This window comes from Diadema antillarum, unplaced genomic scaffold (assembly GCF_040938485.1).
Source record: "Diadema antillarum isolate AM-2024a unplaced genomic scaffold, OU_Dant_1.0 seq00001250_RagTag, whole genome shotgun sequence".
NCBI classification, from domain to species: domain Eukaryota; kingdom Metazoa; phylum Echinodermata; class Echinoidea; order Diadematoida; family Diadematidae; genus Diadema; species Diadema antillarum.
In genome coordinates this window covers 9,861-30,882 of record NW_027272036.1, presented here as the reverse complement: position 1 = coordinate 30,882, position 21,022 = coordinate 9,861, and the positions used below count along the sequence as shown (strand labels likewise).

Here is a 21,022-nt window from a genome sequence, read left to right as displayed (position 1 = left end):
TACGAAAGTGGCACATACAGAGCTAGGCAACTTTCCAGCTCTGAACGGTGCGCATACGATGCATATGCTTCTTCTGATTCATCCCCCCCCCCCCCCCGTGACTATCATGTCATAACTACAACAATTTCATTTATTTGTACGTCACCGAATATGCGATTAGGCAGGTGACGGTTATCCTATTGTGCAATATTGAATAAATGTACCTGAATATCAGAAAGACGAAAGACCATATTCCAAATTTTACTATCGCCTTTGCAGAACCTTTACGTAGCCATGCATTATTGATAATCAGCTAAGTGACTGTTATAAATTCAAGTATGTTTAAATACCATTCCAATATATGAAAACAAAAAACCAAAACCACCCGAAAAAACCCACATTATTAGGAAGTTATGTATTCATTTTACTTTTTCTAAATTTTCTCTGATAGACTAAGATCGTTCTTGTACTCAAGTACTCAATTTAATATCATTTTTTATTTCATCCCTAATCCCAATCATGCAACCAGCATGTTTGGCGTTGACTGCGAGATGCGAAACAGCGCCTTCAATGTCTTGCCTTGGAGCGCGAGATCTCTGCAACCAACAGCCCAGCTGCCGATTAGCACTTCCGGTCTTGACTCGGTCGTGCGGAAACGTCGGTAAGTTTCCAGGAGCACTGACAAAAACAAACAAACAAACAAACAAACAAAAAAACAAACAAACAAATCATAACAAACAAAACCAATAATGAAAGTACGACAAAAACGATAAGAACGATAAGTACGATAACCCCCCCCCCCCCAAAAAAAGGGATGGCTTTCCATTGGGGAAAGGTCGTAACCAAAAATAGATAAATGAATAAATAAACGAATAAATAAATGAATAAAATGAGTAAATAAATAAACAAATAAATAGACAAAACAGCATTAATAAAGATAAAAATTTAATGATTAAAACAATAATATAAATGGCAGCAATGTTTCTGGATGAGAAACATTTCTTCTATATACTTGTTTTTTTATGTCTACGTCGTTAAAAAATGCATAAACAAGGAAACTGACATTATCTTCTTCATAATGTGAGCCATCTTATTATGTTGATTATAATCTTCTGCACTCTAATTTTGAAATGGGCAGAGGAAACGTGCACGGTTGAGCCTATTTTCTGTAATGTGTGTTTGGAAAACTGTTTTCATGATTCAAGAGTGTTACAATTTAATTTTGTATGTAATTATTTTCATTACGACAATAACTTTTTTTTTTACTTGTTCTTACTAATCTATTTGACTTCTAAACCATGTAATCTTCGGTATATCCTCGCTATCACTATCAGAATAAAACGTAGATGGTCACTATTTTCACAACACCATCTAATTATCACAATATGTAAACATATCGATCTGCATAAACAAAGTCATCCTTCCGTGCACAATTTTGCACACCAGCTGTTTTGCCCTGTAGTGAAACAATGACGAATTTATACGTCACAACAAATGTTTTGTTCCACGTCACTATCTCGCAGACGACTCCACCTGCCACGCCACGGGTAGCGATCTGAGTGATTGCGTGATCACCCTCCAATATCTGAGCTGGAACATACCAGTCATGGACGCCTATCATAGCTGCACCTGTAACGAGACGAGCCCTGACTTCCAGCAATGTACCTACCAGAGACGGCTGGTTGCCGACAACCCATGCCGGGAGGAAACGGCAACCGTTGTCCTCCCGCCTTCGGGTAGTGTCCGTGAGTCGGAGCCGTATTCCGTTTTACCCCACTTCTCTGCCAAGGAGTCAAATATGCAGAAATGATATGTATTATACCTATATGCAGGGCTCGACATTAACGGTGGCCCGGGGCCACCAAAAACGTACGTCGGGCCACCAAAATTTCAGAAATGATGAATTTGTTGGCCTGATCGGGCCACCAAAAAAGGTCGGATGTTTGCCTTTGGGCCACCAAAATAAAAGTTAGTGTGGAGCCCTGCTATATGGATAGGAATTTAATGAGTTAAGCAGAGGGTAATATTCAATTGCGTATGATATTCAATTGCGTATGAATATACCATACATTTATGATATGCACACTCAGCAATGTATACTGTTTGTGAGCCTTTCAATAATCTCATTTTTTACAGTCATGCAGATTACCATTACACAACAGAAGTATACGACTTACAGTAAACTAGCATGATTTAACTTTTTTTTTTTTCAGGTGGGGTTTGTCCGACTATAATCATTCATAAATGCATATATCTTAGCAAAAAGGGATATGTAAAGGTCATGATATCATAGCATATTATGCTCAATGTTGTCAAAATTTCTGTTTAGTGACGGTCTCAAAATCACATAAAACACCAAAAGCTGATTGTGGCATCAAAATCAACATACTGCTAAATGATCTAAACAAGAAGTTCGCAACTCTATTGTAAAGTCTAAGGGCTCAACAAGCTGCTCCTTTGGTTCTGTCGCTGTGTTTTCGTTCACGACTTTAAAGAAATGCTTTTATATCAGGCGTACATGTATGAACACTTTCTCTCGCACCAACATATGTGATTAGCCTCTTCACCAGGCATTATCACAGAGGAAACGTCATTAAGCAGCTCTCTGGCTATGTCTACCGCGGTACCGCTGGACTGCCTAGAGGCGATCGAAGAGTGTGAGAAGGACGGGACCTGCGCGCAGGCTCTAAACGCCTTCTACGAAGACTGCACAAGCCGAAAGGGGCGGTGCCGTCTCACTTCGGAGGAGGAGCTTGAGGCTTGTACGTCATCGTTGGGACAGCTGGATATTTCGCTGCTCCAGTGCACCTGCGATCGAAACCAGAGATTGTGTAAACGGCGCAGGAAGAAGATTCAGCAAAATCCATGTATTGGTAGGTGTGATTACGTAATCATCTATCTGAAATAATAGTATGCATATTTTGTCTTTATTTCGAAGAGTAAACGGAACATTATGAATTTTGAACTATGAATAAATTTTTGTTCGACAATGAATAAATGAATGATTATAATTCTGTAAATTCCTTTGCTAATTAATTTTGTTTTCTTTTTTTGTTTGTTTGTTTGTTTGTTTTTGTTTTTGTTTTTGTTTTTGTTTTTGTTTTTGTTTTTTTTTTGTTTTTTTTTTTGTTTTTTTTTTGGGGGGGGGGAGTTGACCTGTCTCTCAACTTCTCGAACAAAGCAGCGACTCAAGCTATAGATGATAAAACTGTACCTGCTATATTGTTCTATACTTGCATCCACTTTTGCTTACGCAGTAGGAGGGACTGCCGAACAAACGACGACATCTTTTGCCAAGACAGAAGGTATGTGTTTAATTTCACAGACACAAAGAATGACAATACTAAACACGTAAAAGAACAAACAAAGCTAAAACAATTAATATACAGCCCATGCATAAAAGATTTAAAAACAATCAAATTCATATGAATGCACAAAGGATGACTACAAATTGCGCATAAAAGTGTGGGGGATGATTTTTACACTATGTTGATATGAAAGTGTCATAAAACATTACTTTTTAACTCATAATTACGAGATATTTTCGAGAGAAAGATAGTGTTTGGGGTTGTTATCGAGTTGCAAAGAAAAAAAAAGAACGAAGGAAAATTCAATTTTTTCGTAATTCTGTTGAGGTGAGTAGTTAAAAGTAGCAAAGTAAGTATAACAAATATGCAAGTCGATCGATTGTGGAAATTCACAAAGGAAAGCAAAAGATACGGAAAAGTATTCTAATTATTCGACATTTCTTGGCATAACTTTACACAACACAGACATCAATGCAGAACATCTCAATACTTTAGACCTGAATAATTTAGAAGACGCTGTAACCGGTAACGCTAAAATCTTTTGCTGGATTGTAGCTCTTTTCTCACGCATGACATGTTATCTATTGGACGTTAATAACATGTTACAATCATTGGAAAGTCCGTATCAAACGTCTCTTGCCAACATAAACGTCTTGAACTTGAGGAATTTCATGAACTATCTACATTTGAATATTTTTTTTTTCGCAAAACGATGTAAGTCTTTTATATAGGTAGGGGATACCTTTTACAGACCTCCCAAAATGCAGCAAAACATTCAATATGAACCTCAGGGGACTTGTTTAGGCCACTGCTGAGAAATTTGGAAGTCAACAGTTATCTACAATTTGAATAATGCACAAAACTCAACTACTCAGTAGTTCTGTGTGTCAGCCATCACTTAAGCCTTTTTGTTGCATCTTCTATATTTTTTATCTATAAACACAAATCTAAAAGTATAAGAGCTGATGTAATAACATATAGAGTGTGTGGCAAGAATGTATATGGAAACGTTTGTAAGTTTTGATGAACTTTCTTCAAAAAATATACATGATGGACACACATGCAGTGCATGGGTCTGCAAAGCTAGCCTAGTAATGCACTGGAATTTACGGTGAGCCCCGAAAAAAAATTCAATTCAAAATCTAACGGTCAATAAAAATGTACTAAATGTTACCTTCCACTTTCAATACTTTATGGGAGTTTCTAAAATGATACTCTCTTCAACATACCACTGTATTTATACAACTCTTTATTTAAGGCATGCAAATGGGATTCCCTACCTTTAACGTCGAAATATTTGGGATTACAGCTGCTTTGAAAAAAAAAATATTAGGTCCTACCACAGTTTTATCAATTCGTTGCACGATTCTTTTAACCATGCGTAACCTCAAAAAATATTTCTTGTTTTGTTACCAATGAGATATCATCTAAAATGTTCTATTTTATTTTCGTTGATGATGGACTTACCTTAGAAATATGTTCTAAAATGACGCTTAACCCCTTTTGCGATAAACCTCTACAATTTTGTCAATTGCCGCCAGTTGATACACCGCCATCGGAGGTCGAAGAAGAGGACAGCGGGTTTGATATCGGGGCGATTGTGATAGGACCAACAGGTGGATATAACAATGGAGGTAGGAGTTCACAAATCTTTTTTATTATTATTATCTTCATGGTAGACCTAGTAGCATAATAAACCGATAGAGACCACTTCAATAACATGTACATGGTTTTCATGTCATTATTATTATTCATTCATTTTCTAATCATTGGGTGTCTTAGACAGATGAGGAAAATTGACATTTTAAGCCAAATTTATAGACTGATAAACTTTAACGAAACGAAGGTCTGGCGAAGCATAATTTCTCAGCAGCATCATTAGAAAAGATAATTCTCTTTCATAATAAATTTCATTTTTGTAAAAGAAAGGCTATTCTCCTTTTAAGACGTGTGAATAAGTGACGTTTACTCAAGGGCTATTCGTTTGATAGGCATGGTGCGCTTACTCTGTTTTTACTCTTCGCCGATTCCAGATGAATGCTGTCCAATGATATTTTTCACCAAGTTTTTATACCCATTACTATTCTCTGTTCAGGACTTCGAATAAGCCATGGTGGGCATTATTTCCGGCCCAAGCTTTGGATATTTTGAAACAAAGAGACGTCATTTTGTCGTAGAATCGAAGTGACGCGTTCTCGATTTTGTCACTGGACGCTCTAGGGAATGGGGAGGAGGACCTTTACTCAGTTCAATGACGTCATCATGTATCAGTTCTGTATTGTTTGCAAATCTAAGCCTCGTAAATGTTGTTTTGTGTTAAAACGTTACAAATACACACACACACACACACGCACACACACACACACACACACATACACATGCGCACACACTAATCACTTCTCTAGTAAGGTGAGGACAGCGCACGTCATGTGTCCTATCGTATATGGCGTTATTCATATTTTTAATAGTGATCCTACATTGCAATCTTATTGCACAATACATAAAGAGAGAGAGAGAGAGAGTTCACAGAACCTAAGTCTACCTACTTTTATCTGTTGATGAGTTAGAATGATTTATGATCTTCTTTTTTTTACTTAATGACAACTATCTTTTCATTTTTAATTTCTCATGTTGCCTTCATAAAGAGAGCACGTGTGTGGCTGCTCTTACGCAGTGCACCGGAAACGACCGCTGCCGCGAGAGTTTGGGCGATTACCTCAAGCGCTGCCGACCTGATGACGTCACGGGTCACTGCAACCGCGAGTCGTGCCGACACGTTATCCGCCATTTCTTCAGCCAAGTGTCGCCACTCTACACGCACGCGCTGGTCTACTGTCGCTGCGAGAAAGACGACGTGAAGTGCGAGGCGGTCCAAGATGGGCTCAACCCGCCATGTGCCGTGTCGGAGACGCCAACACCAGACTGCCAAGACTTGGTAGAGAGATGCAACGCGGATGCGAGTTGCAGGTGCATCTACGTTGGTGGGCGTGACCTATTGGCCCGAATTCACGAAGGTGGTGCAAATGAAACCATGGTTTAAACCATGGACAAAAACCATGGAGCGCCAAGACACGGGTAGTGTCGCACGGAATATTTAGTTACGAAATTGGTCGACAAAATTACCGTTTCCTTAACGAAATTTTCATTTCGTGGACTACATGTTCATTAAGTTTCAAAATGTTGTCATTTCGTTACAAAATAATCATTTCATTCGTAACGAAATATACCACGCGACACTTGGCACTCTATGGTTTATGTCCATGGTTTAAACCATGGTTTCATTTGTACCACCTTCGTGAATTCGGGCCATTGTGTCTATAGACGATTTCTGTGACGTCAAATGGCGCGTTGCCTGAATGCAAAAAAAAAACAACAAACAACCAACCAAACAAACAAACGAAAGCAAATTAGGTGCGTATAGCGTTTTAGTCTAGCGGTAGGCGAAGTTTACGCGCTTGCCCATGTGCATAGGAACTCCCCAATCACAGTATCTGCCCCTCAGCATGACTTGCCGACGTCATTGGAACCCAGTCTATAGAAATGGGTTTACGTTCACTATAGGGAATGGTCGAATGATTCAAAGTTTTCGTTGCATGTAATGTGTCGAAATGACCTCGTAGTCGAACGAATATGTAGAGAAATATGCAATGAAATAAAATGGGATGGACATTTTGGTACCTGAAATACTTCGTTACTAGTACATGTAAGTTCGTTACGTGTTCGATATATCAAAAGCGCACTGTATTATGCATACATACACACAAGTGTGAAAATGAATCACACAGTGTGCATTGATTTTGTGTCATTAAACTTGAACTTCAATAATAATTACCACTGAACTTTAAATTGAAATTTAACTTTAAAATTTCAAAAGGTCCGCGTACGCAAACTACAAGGAGTTATGCCAGCCGAGTGCTGCCACCGAGACGGGGTGTAAGTATCCTTATGGGGCCTGCCGCACCGCCCGGGTGGCCATCTTAGGAACAATCATAGCATCCAGCTGCAAATGTGTCAGTAACAGCACAGATACCTGTCGAGTGCATCAGAACATAACCTTCGAGAACAGATGTTTCGGTAAAATCATGGTTACTTCTATTCATTAAAACAATTATTTGACATTATGTTTCGTGAAATATGCTAAACTGTAAGGCTTTGCATTTCGTGTTGATAATTATTGTTGTCATTTTGTGCCATTATTTCCATTACATTTTACTCTCTTAAAAAAATCGAGTGAAAATATTCACTCTCAAAAGAGTGAATACAAAAAAGAGTGAATTTTGAGTGAAAATGCTCATTTTTACTCGTTTAAGAGTGACCTCAGGGATCACTCCAAAATCTTCGAGTGATCCCTGACGTCACTCCAAAATTAGTGAAAATGAACATTTTCACTCAAAATGCACTCCAATTTCACTCTAAATTCACTCTTTTTTGTATTCACTCTTTTAAGAGTGAATATTTTCACTCGATTTTTTTTTAGAGAGTAATATAATGCTAGAATACTTTCGATTAGCTGTAAAATATGTCATGACTATGTTTACTTGTTAAGACAGAAGTGCATGGTTGAACCTTATTGGCATTTGTTTCCTATTGTTTGGTATGTATTTCACTGACAGAAACACTGATCATCAAAAGAGACTGTAATGGTTACTTTCAGTTCTTCTACTTTCGTCAATCAGCAGCGGACTTGAGATGGACTTTTTTTTGACGTTATGAAATCAAATTGTGCTATGTAGGTCTTTTTTTTTGTCTCGAAATTAAGCATATTCGCTATATTATATATATATATATATATATATATATAGTATATATATATATATAATCATATAGATGAATATCTCTCTCTCTCTCTCTCTCTCTCTCTATATATATATATATATATATATATATATATAGAGAGAGAGAGAGAGAGAGAGAGAGAGAGAGATATCAATGTTTAAACCATTGAGTGACTTTAAAATTGTCTACAAGCACTGCTTTTAACGTGCAATTAGCTATGAAATATGACTGTTTTGCTTAACGATATTTCCAGCGTTCCTTCAACAAAAACAGTTCAACAAAGGAAAAAGGCAAAACATTTTTTTAAAGAACTTAATGTCATCAATACCCTAGCCTATTTTCTTTACAAGTGAAAATCATACAGTTTTAAAAGTAACTTATGAACTCTTCATTCTCGTTATTTTATAGAAAAGGCTACCAAGGAGTATTTCTCCTCAGTCCCACCCACTGACATGGTGGAGTTATCTCCAACAGGTAAGTTCCGTCACACTCTTTCACCACTCATTTTCATCTCTGAATAGTTGGTTGACCCGTTGTGTCACGTTCCAATATCTTCCTACTGTGTCAGCCCATGGCCAAATCCTCGGCTTGATCCCCTTCCCTCCAAAACCATGCACTCTTCGTTTCCCAGAGCAGATTATACTGTACATGATAATATTGCTTCTTACTCTATGGCAATCCCAATCTGAGGTCTCAGAATGTGCAGAAGCAACAAATTTGACCCTTTTAGAAAACATTTCTTTTTGTTTGTTTTTGTTTTGTTTTGCACTCTAAAAAGACCCGAGTCAGAACTGACCCGGAACTGGGTCCGTTGGGGCCATACACCGTTCCGGGTCAGAAATGACTTGGAATTTGGTCATGAAGACCCCGAATGGGGTCATCCTGACCCGATTCATGACTCGGAATGGGTCATATCTGACCACATTCCTTGTCATTTCTACCCCGAAACGGTGTATGACCCTAATGGACCCAGTTCCGGGTCAGTTCTGACTCGGATGTTTTAAGAGTGTGTTTTGTTTTGTTTTTGTTTTTTGCTGTTGATGATTGTTTGTTTGCCTTTTCTTTGTTTTACTTGTTTTGCTGTTTGTCCTCTGGAATATCAACTGTATACGAGCTGCGAGCTAGGTAATAGCTGAACCGGAGGAGACTCTTTGGAAATGTTCTGCTTCTTTGACCATAATCTTTTTTTAATCAAATGCCTTTCATATCGTGTCTGTGCTAATTCTTGATAATTTTTGGTTTAATATGGAGATCTTCTCCAATTCCTGCTAGAAGAACATTTCGCAGACATTACAAAAATACACCCTCAATAAGAGTAAAAAAGAATGAAATCGTTCACCATTAATCCTGATGTTTAACATTCTTTGTCTATCATGCGTAACGTGAATTGTTTTTTCCTTACACTTTCTAGCGATTGTTATACACCTTATAGCATATTATGCAAATGTGATAAAACATGCAACTACATTTGATATCAACAAAACAAATGAAGAGTTTGTTTGCAAAAACCGATAAGTCCATGTTTGTCAAATGGAGATATTTGCTATTAGAGTTCAAGAAAAATAAAGAGAATAAGAAAACTTTTGCTTCTTTTGACCATAGCTTCAAAAATATCTCTTTAAACGTAGTGACCAATATATCATTTAAAAGGTATTATTTTGTACTTTTTGACAGAGATCGTACTTCAAAATCTTCAAAAATGGACTTATCGGTTTTTGCAAACAAACCCTTCAAATGTTTGCTTGCTTCTCTTCTTTTTTTTTTGTTTTTTTTTTGCTATAAACGTCTTTCATGGACAACTGCCTCGCACTCATAGAAATAAATACTTAAAGATGCTGAAATTCACACACACTTCTCCACAGATCACATCGCTGTTTTCTAATTCTATTATGTTGAGTTCGCGTGTGCATCATCAGCTGCGTGTCATATCCCGATTCCTCTAACTCTACACTCTATAGGGATCACGAGCACATGTTATGTTGTGGACAATGTGTACAAGCATTATTTGACACTGGTAAAAGCAGAATTAAAGACAATGCAAAAGCATGCAATGCGAAATTTAGCGAATGTGCGTACCCATGTATACGCTGTGCTTAAAATCCTTATGCCATGCACATTTCGCTCAAAAATCCCACAGCACGCATACAGATATACGAATGATATTTTTAGAATAAAAAGTGAGAGGGTAATTACGTCTACCCCCTTAAATCCAGTACATTGAAATATCACCGGAAATAGCGTTTCAAGGGTGTCAATTATTGCGACAGGTTGATTTGTTTATAAGGTGCTGTCAGCTCAACGGAATCGCCAGTACAGTTTTACGTCATTGCCCACAAAGAACTGCTGTCATAGCATGCCACTTTTGTCTGTGCCACCAAGGAGCTTGAAGGCAATGGTGGCCCTATGATGCGCTACACGCAGGTCACACTCACGCACGTTTTGATTTATTGAATAAGACAACAGCACTGAGAGTAAGCACGTAATCTCCGTATAATGAAAGACACTACGCACCATCTGGATGCACATGCACAGGAACTTTTGAATCTTTCCCGCGCTTGATTTCAAGGGCACGCATAGACATTTATGGAGTGTATAAACCAGATGTGTTTTTTGACCCGTTGTCAGAAAATGACAGCTCTCATGACGCCGTTAACATAACAGCGATTCCGTTTGCCACAACCCTTTGCACAACACCGGAACCGGAACCAGTCGAAGAAGACGTTGACCCGCCTACCTACCACCGAACACCGCTCCCCCATCAGTACGTCGATATCGACGTCGACGTGACGCGAGAAGAAAATGCCGATGCAGCAGTTTCTACGACGCAGCACCCACTGCAAGTCGACGATCCCGTACCTACCCCGCCCGTCTCGCCGTGCCTTAGAGCGCCATCGGACCTTCGGTTGTCAAACCGACTTATTCTGAGATGCATAATCTTGGGCTTCGAGCAGAATCGAAAACACCGCCACTTCCAGTGAGCCGACCAGTCATCACTGACGTCACTCCGGTAGCTCGTGATCGTTTCGTAGTATTAGACACCAGTTCACTCCTGGCACCGCTATGAACCTCCAGGAATTGTCAATTCCCAGCCAAACGTCTGTCGAGATTTATTCTTCACTTGTCTGGTCACCGAAGGGAAATTGTTCGAAAGCGTCCACCTGTGATCAGACATTCATTGCATGATGGACACGTTCGAACGGGAGGGCATAATCATTTTGGAGCTTTTAGGATTGCCAAGATTAGTTTCGTCTCAACCACGACTTCGTACACCGAAAACTTTTCCATATCGTGACTACTACTTCTTCTAATAATTTCGATCAAACAAACAAACAAACATAACTGAATAAACATGTCCATGCATCACCTAAGGATTATACGAATACAGCGTCTTCTAAAATCATCAGAACTGTGAAGTAAAGAAAGAGAAACAAGGCGTCATCTATCAGCCGAAATTGATTGACAAGACCAGATACTGCCCAGCGGAAAAAAAAATATTCATCATAATACCATATGCACACACACGTGATGTTGTGAAGGGCCAGATATTTCTACCAGTGAGATTGGAAGATCACCCTGATTTGCAGAACACTATCGGGACGTGCTTCGTACGATACAGAACTTTCCTTGGTATCACATTATACACTCAACAGAATGATTATTAAGTATGTGGTTACGGATGTCGAAATTTTTTATCCTCATAACCTCCCTGAATTTAATCAGACTTTGAAACAATTTCATTTTAGTCCGGAATTGCTCTTTGAGCAAATCGTTCTAGAAAATTATGACTGACTTTTAATTAAAAAAAATCAGTAAATATAATAAGTGTACCAAGTCAAAAAAAATAAAATAAACAAAAAGTCATTTCGTTAACTTCAAATTTATGGATAAGGCAATGTCGAATGAACACGTTTCCTTTTATTTCATGTGTTTTTAAAGGCAAAATGATATATCAATTCATAACATTAATGCAATTATCTATGTATTTTAGGGCAATGATACTAATGATAAAGATAACTATGATATTAAAACTAGTGATAACGATAATGATTATGATGGCGATACATTATGATAATAATGATTCAGGAGGAAATTAATTATTTCGTATTTTTACGGGCTCTGGGGTAGTATTTCGTATGGAAAGTCATTAATGTTACGTAATCTATCAGCGAAGAAGTGATACAAACAGTTTTGACGGCCACATAGTTTGAGTGAGCATTACATAATGTGATATTCGCATAATGTGGCACGGGATACATGATCTGTGCTAAAGTTCACAACTTTGCAACTGATCCGACAATCTGTGGTTTCTGTATGGAGTCTGAGGGAGATTCCGTAGAGTCGGATTGGAGAAAAAGGGTCTAGTATAAAGTCCTCGTGTGCTTTTGGTCACCATAGCGTTATATACATTAACTAAAATCCCTTGCAGAGAATTAGGTAGAATTTACACATCTTCTGTTGGATGTGATAAGGTAGACAATAAAAAGCAGCTAAAAATATTTTGGGAGGACCAGAATAACTTATGACGATCCATGTTTAGATAAGAGAAAGATGCATTGTGTGACCTGACAACAAAGAAGAAGAAGAAGACGAATACAAAATTATACAAAATGAGATCCAGTGTATTTGTCTTTTCCTTATATTCCATTTTTGTGTACGTGTGAATGTGAGTGTGCATGTTACGTGGGAGTCTGAGTATTGAAGCGTGCAGTCTCTGCATGTGGTGTGTATGATGGTGTATTTTGAGATTTATTTATGTGCATGTAATATGCATTCAGTGAAAAAAAAATACTTCCTTGAAATTTTGTAAACAAACCTAAATGTACTCAATGCGAAAGACTTCAAAGGCAGGCTTGTCCATCCTTGATAGTATATAATTAATTGAAGAGACAATATGGTAATCAAAGATATCAACTGAGGATTGAGTGCAGTCATTATTATTCAAATAGAATTGTAGAAGAATGCTGCAGTACGTGATGTACACACACAAATACACACTCGTCATACAAACACACACACACACACACACACACACACACACACACACGTATCATAGTATTACATGTGAATAATATATACATATATTTGTATATTATGTGTATCTGAATAATTACACAAACCTAACTATATAAAGAGTCTACGCATACCCAATGCAAAATCGCTACATTCATTTAAATATATTTGACATAAGTCATTTGAGATGTACGCAGGTTCTGAAAACGAAGGAAACAGATTAAACTCTGTGTGTGTGTGTGTGTGTGTGTGTGTGTGTGTGTGTGATATTCTATACGTCTTTCAGAATACCAAATTCTTGCATTATTACTGGATGGATTTATTTTTGTCGTTTTAATTATGCATTGCATTTTAAGTGTCAGAATTTACATTTCTGAAATCAAATATTTTTAATGAATTCCATCAACTTTTGTGTTTTTTAACGTCATCTGTTTTTCCAGCGCGATTTCCCTGTTTAATACGTACAAGGTATATCAAAAATGTTTTTAAAAAATACAGACAAAGCTAAAGAAAATCTAAACTCATGTTTTTGCTTTAAATTTTACATTAACAAGTGTAAAACGTTTGTGATAATGCTTGCAACAATTGTTGTTTTGATACGCTTGAAAGACCCATAGCTTTAAAGCCCCCTTCTTTAAACTCTTTTAATAATTGTTAATAATTAGTTTTAGTTGAATAGGAATATCAGGTTTTGATTAATACAGCTGGATTTAACTATAGAAACTCACCTTAGGTAAAGATCTATTTTGTCTTGTTTCTTTTCTTTGGTTTGTGTGCATTGCAAATCACATTATTAATGATTTATGTGTATAACAACCACATGAAATAATTACAATATGAATTATAATATTCACGTGTATGGTTATGTATGGGGAGTTTTTATGCAAACTCAAACAGATGAACGCATTTGGTTGCTGTTGTTGTTGTTTCGGGTCATTATCAATGACAGAAACTAGAAATCTTTTCAGAGACAATGCATGCACTCGTCATATAACAAGGATCTTTCTTTGAAAATATTTGAATTATCATAAAAAAAATCAATAACATTTATTTTCGGCAGGTTCAGTGTTTGATATCTCAAGTTGAAAAAAAAATGGATGTAACGGTTTTTGCATGTAAACACTTCATAAATAATTCTATCTACGCACCTTATGTTTAACATCTATTTTTATACTAAATATTAAGCACAATTAATGTTTTCCCATAGTATCACAACGCTAAATAGATTAAATCGAAAACAATTGAGTTCAAAGATAACAAACAAACAACAACAACAACAACAAACAAAACTCTTAGGTTCACCCACTTCACCTATACTTTGTGTCCTTACGTAGAATCGGGGTTTACGATACTTTTGGCGGTTGTGTGATGTTTGGTCATACGTATGATTTAGTTTGTTTTAATTTGATTTGATATGATTTGATATGATTTGATTTGACTTGATTTGATTTGATATAATTTGATATTAGATTTGATTTACTGGATCATGCATTGTCATTGTAATATAAATACTTTGTCGGTGCCATGCACATACATTAACCTATCAGTTAACAAAATATTGTTTTTTCTTCATTGTCTTTATACAATGTACAGCAAAATATGTAAGGAACAAAGTGAATAATAAAGAAGGGCTAAGGTTGCGTGGAACCCTCGTACATGATACATAACTGGAAAAATAGGAGGGATTGATGACTTGTGTATATAGAGAGGGGATAGAAAAAAGAAAAAGGGAAGGGAGGGGTCTGTATGATTTAACTTAAGGCTTGTACAAATTTAGTTCACCTGGATCACAGATCAGCAAGACATGACAAACACATAACACACTAGCAATGACAGTGAAACTACTGATATCTAGAGAACAACATTGTTTTTACAGCTTTCCTAAAAGATACTTCGAATTTCAGAAGGAATAAAATGATCGATTATAGTCATATTCGCATTATTGTACAATGTATTTCATTTGTCTTTGTTATACAGCGTGCACCCTTAATACGAATAAAACCAATGGACATCGATTTACTGTAAAATCAGGGAGCCAGGTCTTGGTAAGTAGTTGTAAACACAATATCATATAGTTTTAATGTGTAGACATCTATTAAATACTAATCTTAGTTCAATTTCTGCTCTACTCAATTTAATTCAACCCAATTGTGCTTTCTTGATTCCATAAAAAGTAAAAGAAAATCGCATGAAGAAAAAAAAAATGCCATGAATAATGATTTTGTTAAAAAAAGAAATAGAAATATGTTCAGAACTACTTCTGAAAGAGGAATGACAATAACCATGCTTTATTTCCTCTTTATAGGAGCCTCTTAGTCCCACGTGTTTCTCTCTGTGTCGGTGCCTCAACGGGAACCTGGAGAACTGTGTCTCGCAGCCTTGTCAAGAGCCCGTATCGTGCACGGTGAACCACATCGAATACAGTTAGTTTCGCATGCATTTTTTAACAAGCAGTCGTCTTGCACCTTTTAAAAGCAGAAATTTTCCAATAGATGACTACGTACTGAAAGGGGAAAAAATGTAATAATTCTTCTAACTGATTTGATTTACCTATCTTTTTGTAGGTGATCGAAGGAAAATGTCCTTATCTTGGCAGCAGAAATGCATACAGTTACACCACCTATCTCTGTAACATATATCTGGATGTCTCATGTGCCAATCACATTCAGGCCACCGTGCCGCCACCTTATCACGTATATCGCCAATACGGAGTTCACGGAGTTCACGACATCACGTGGCCTTCGTGAAATGGCGCCGTTTGATTATTCAGCGGGAATGGGCCAATGAGATATCTAGATACCTCAGATCAGTGTTTTACCTTGTCATCATTAAATTGGCAACTCTGAATATTACTTCGTGTTATAAGATTAGATGGAATGAAACTCTCCAATGTTACATTGTCTATCGAGTGATCTGACTTCCCTATAACACAAGGCCTCTATATCAATACCCCCTCCAAAAAAAAAAAGAAAAAAAGAAGATATGTGCTGCCACCACAAGGACCAAAAAAAGAAGGAAAAAAAAAGGCCTAAAAATACTTCAACCGGACATTGTATGACATTACGCATGATGTCGTCACTGTTTATTTTTATCTTTGTTTTGTGTTTTCTTTGCAGGTAACTGTATGCATATTTATGTATGTTTCCATGAATATTTGTTTATTTCGTTTCTCGAACAGACCACGGTGACCTTTTCTCCCACCCGTCACGTGGTTATTGTGTCTGTGTGTCGGGAAACGTGCTCTGTACAGCAAGATACACCTCGGCCTCTAACACACAAAATCAGTTAGGTAAGGTATCATGCACATCTTTTCTTCTTTTCTATTACAAGTTAGTGATGACTTGTCTTCTTACTGTTAAGCTGCAATATCCTATTTCTGTTATTTGCATTTGTGTTGGGCTCTGATCTCAGGCTTACGTCAGTGTGTTGTTCTGGATCTTCATGTGTTTTAGCAGTGATTGTATGACAAGTTATGTAAATGTATGTATAAATATATATATATATATACCGTATATTGAATATATATATATATATATATATATATATATATATATATATATATATATATATATATTTCTTTGTATGTGTATGTGTGGGTTTTTTTGTCCATTTATTCAGCAGTCTAATGTTTAACCTCTTCAATGTATATATATAATATCTGTATAATGAGAGAGAGAGAGAGAGAAGGAGACACTGAGATTAAGAGCTTATGGTGCACATTTCCATCATGTTACGTTCTTTTTATTCTCCAAGTATTTCCTAGTATAAGCATTGCTGTTGACAGTCACATGGGATATCAACTGAGCTCACAGCTGGACGAACCAACCACCGATGGCATTGTTATCGCACGCCTGCAGATAATCCTTGACCATCGCTTTCAGGTATTTGCGACACAGTGATCATTTTTATTTGTTTATTCATTTTCATTCATAGGGTGGATAGCCTTTCAGCTCAATGCTGATTTCCAAAGGGGTTCACATACAGGTAAAAATACAGCGTATACAAAACAATGAACAAATACAAACGTAAACAACTCTATTTTATAACATAACAGCAAACTAAGAAAAAACAAGATGTATAAGATTTTGCACAGTGGTCAAATGAGAAAAAGAAAATCATAATGTTTCGCAATACTTTAGAGAAGATGACGCCTTGTTATTTCATATCATTAATCAAAGCGAGTACAGAAGATGGCTCATGTAAATAATGAGAAGACAGTTCATTCTCTGCAACAACAAAAAAGAGTGCTAACTGAAAAAAGAGACTGAGTTAATGTATAGGGTTTATTTCTATACAGTGGTGCTGCTGCTATGTGAATTTGTACACTATAAAGGGATTATCAAATCTAATTGAAATATGTAGATATAAATATAAATATATAAATATTATTAGGTGCACTTCATTATGTTCCAAGAAGCTTTAAAAGCAAAAGCTTCAGGTGAAATTTACTGAAGTTGAAAGTTTAAAGTGTGTAAAGAGATTTTTAAAAGAAATTAACGAGACCTTGTAGAAATACCTGATAGTACAACATGGAAAAGGGTGGTTCTACAAAAAAATAAAAAAATATAATTTTGTGAACCCTTGGTGTGCATTTGATTTTTTCTATGTAAACTTGTGTTTTACTCTGCATGTATATATGAAGAGTTTGTTTGCAAAACCGATAAGTCCATATTTGCCAAATGGAGATATTTGCGATTAAAGGTCAAGAAAAATAAAGAGAATAATAAGAAAAAATTTGCTTCTTTTGACCATAACTTTAAAAAATGTACCTCGATATGTAGTGACCGATATATCATTTGAAAGGTACTATTTTGTACTTCATGACAGAGACATTACTTCAAAATCTTCCAAAAATGGAAACGGTTTTTGCAAAAAAAAACCTCTTCATATAAAAGAAAAAATAAATGCTTATGTTGAAAGAATTTCAGAGTACATAAACGTTTTGTTGAAGAATTTGTACAAACCAGCCCAAATCAGATATTGATATCAAATGGATCGTATAGTTTTGGTCGAGACCTAACGTCAGGTTTATAACATTTTGTGTGTATGGGTGTGTGTGTGTGTGTGTGTGTGTGTGTGTGAGAGAGATTTCATGAGAAACCTCTTATTAAATGTTAAAGAGCATGTCATTTCAAAACGGATCCAACGTAATTATGAGAATTGGGCCAAAAATGGCTGAGATGTCCAAATTCAAATGAAAAAGTCCTGATTTAGAAAAGACAAAAAAAAACAACCACCTAATCAAATTGACAGGAAACAACATTAGGATTTCTTTGTTTTACCTTGTCTTTTAGATATCTCAGCCATTCAAAAACCGATTTTCATCAAAATAAAAAGTTGATACCCCTTAGAATTATTGTATGGTGTTTAACATTTCAGAGAGTGGCTTCTAAATATATCACACAACGTTACAAGCTGAATCCCTACCATAACCAATACTTTTCAATCCGTTTAACACAGCAAAAATGAGAACAAGTGACTTTAATTTCCTTTTTATATTCTATTTTAGAGTCCGTGTCAATTGCAGCTTTTGGAAAACACTGACAACACACTCCTGATATCGGTATACTATGTGGAAAATCAAATGGTATGTTTAAATTTTATAGCATTATGACAAGTTTTCATATTGTCATTGTTGCTACAATATTCGCTGTAATCAGTATGGTGACATTGTGTTATAGTCTTGTGCAGGAGTTACATTGTCATCGTGGATAATCATTTTGATTTAATGGATGTGTGTGCTTTTTCTTTACCGAATAAAGTTATTGTCTTTGACCAAAGTGTCTAATAAATCATTCACTTTAGTGCAAAGGAGTATAAACACAATATTAATTGTGTCTTGTGCATGTATGAAAAACAAATATATTAAAATAATAACGTTTTTTTTTCCTTTTTACAGTAAAAACGTTGATTTGATTTATGGATTGTTTATTGTTTTGATTTGTATCATAACCAGTGGCGGATCCAGAGGGGGGCGCAACCGGCGCACGCCCTCCCCCCTTTATTTTTCGGAAAAACAAAAGAAATAAAAAGAAAAACAATGAAATGAAACCCGGAAGTGGCACGAGAAACATTAGTCACGCCCCCCCCCCCCCCCCCCCTTTACAGAATTCCTGGATCCGCCCCTGATAACCCGTCATCGTGATCCTTGGAAAAAACGAAACAAGTTAAATCTGTATCAAATGGGAATCAAGACACCAACAAAAGAAAATTGGGAAAATTAATCTTTACTGGTGAAACTTGCATTTGCTATTCATTCCAGAGGGGACCGTCAAAGTTTGCATTATTGCCATCATATTTCACATATCGAAACATGTATCTTTTGTAAAGCTAAGTTTGAATTTATGTTCTCTATTGATGTTTCCTGTTATTGATAATACATTTCATAAGATCGTCCACATACTTAATTTTATCTAACTTTAGGGTCAATTTTTGCCCTTGTTTTCTAATGTGACCTATTAAAATTATGACTGTTAGAAAGCTGAAATCGATGAGTGTCAACACTGTCAAGCAATGACGTTTACAATCTTTATTGTTCAAATATTACTGAACAAAAAACACACAAAAAAAATTAAAAAGATAATGTAGGGGTATTATATTCATGAAAAAGAAGATTATCATGTCTTTGTATACTGCGTTGAGGAGAGGGATAGTTCTTATTAATCCGGCAAACATTCGTTTAGAACCACCAGTTTATGGTTGCTTGATCTTAGTAGCAACTACTGATGATAATTATGCAGGTTGGTCTAGTTATGATATGTCTTTTTTTTTTAATGAAAAGTGTGATCGCCAAACAAAATTACATTTTTTTAAATATTATAATATGTTTGCGATTTGTCCTGCAGAAAGAGGCAAATATTAGAAGTACCGAGAATTTTTAATAGTGATTTCAACAAAATGGTTCTTGTTACGTGCCAAGGCAGGTTGTACTTTCTTCGTCTGACGACAAACCTACTTAATAGAAATTTAATAATGTTCAACCAATTTTGCGATCGAAGTCTTCATGTCCAGTCATTCTTCCTTGGTCCAGGACTCTTGTTACAGCCAGCTCTACACTTTGTCTAACATGATCAACACCAAACATCCAGCCATCGCCTACAATCCCGTCCTCACCACCCTGAAAATAGCCACCGTTGAACGTGGAGTGCGCCACCTTGAGATCAACATCGGAGAGGTGGGAAAGGGAAGTGCAGACGGCTGCATCAAACAGAGTCTGATTTCGACATGCTTGCCTGCAGTTTTGCTCATCATTCTAGAAACCCTGGTCGTTTCCATGGTGACGTGATTTGACAATGACATTCAGTGACACCTTATGACAAAAAAGGGGGAAAAATAATTTAACCACCTGTGCCGTATTAAAGTGAAGACATGTCGCTGCGAAGAATATTACTGCGGGTGCTCATAGGGTGATTCCATGGTCGCCAAACTATGATGACGGCACTGGTGTCTATCCGATGTGATAGGCCCAACGCATCATCCATTCTTCAAATTACAAAGTGCAACTTCAGCGTCTTAGCCAAAGATTCAGAGACATTATCATCAATGCCTGTAACCGAACAGTGAAATACGATGTGCAATGCTTTACTTCAGCGTCTTGTAATGTCCAATCAGCTTTATTTGTAAGCCAGTTCACAGTTGCAATCTGACCGTGTGCAATGGATGAAGGGCATGGCTGACTTTCTCTCGAAATTCATCGTTTTGTATCTGAGGTACATGTATTTTGCGCTCAAAGTCATTATGAAAACAGTTGAAATAAAGTATCAATGTATGGACTATGTTATTCGTATTGACATGTGAAGGTATAGGCCTATTAACCCCCCCCCCCCCCCTCCTTTTAGCCAATTTATCGAAGTATGCCGATAATATTACATGTACCTACATAATGACTTTATTACCTTTTGCCTGGCTATTTTTCAAGTGCTCTTCAGTCCATGTTTTGACGGAGGTGC

General features: G+C 36.6%; 1 protein-coding gene across 1 annotated transcript; it reads left to right on the top strand.

Annotated features, from left to right (window-relative positions):
- Positions 1-509: 509 nt before the first annotated feature.
- Positions 510-20,358, top strand: LOC139745292 (uncharacterized). The gene is made up of 13 exons (XM_071655690.1): positions 510-636; positions 1,503-1,724; positions 2,538-2,852; positions 4,829-4,921; positions 5,933-6,254; positions 7,162-7,361; positions 8,472-8,537; positions 10,689-10,915; positions 15,379-15,496; positions 16,252-16,362; positions 16,827-16,954; positions 18,583-18,660; positions 20,104-20,358. Exons 1-13 carry the CDS (start codon positions 510-512, stop codon positions 20,356-20,358), a joined length of 2,262 nt encoding a protein of 753 aa, XP_071511791.1.
- Positions 20,359-21,022: the final 664 nt, after the last annotated feature.

What these genes read in the sequence shown, in the direction of transcription:
- LOC139745292 (XM_071655690.1), top strand. Translation starts at nt 510, where the DNA reads ATGTTTGGCGTTGACTGCGAGATGCGAAACAGCGCCTTCAATGTCTTG. An exon ending in TGACTCGGTCGTGCGGAAAC is followed by an intron (nt 637 to 1,502) that starts GTCGGTAAGTTT and finishes ACTATCTCGCAG; the next exon opens with ACGACTCCACCTGCCACGCC. An exon ending in CCCGCCTTCGGGTAGTGTCC is followed by an intron (nt 1,725 to 2,537) that starts GTGAGTCGGAGC and finishes ATATGTGATTAG; the next exon opens with CCTCTTCACCAGGCATTATC.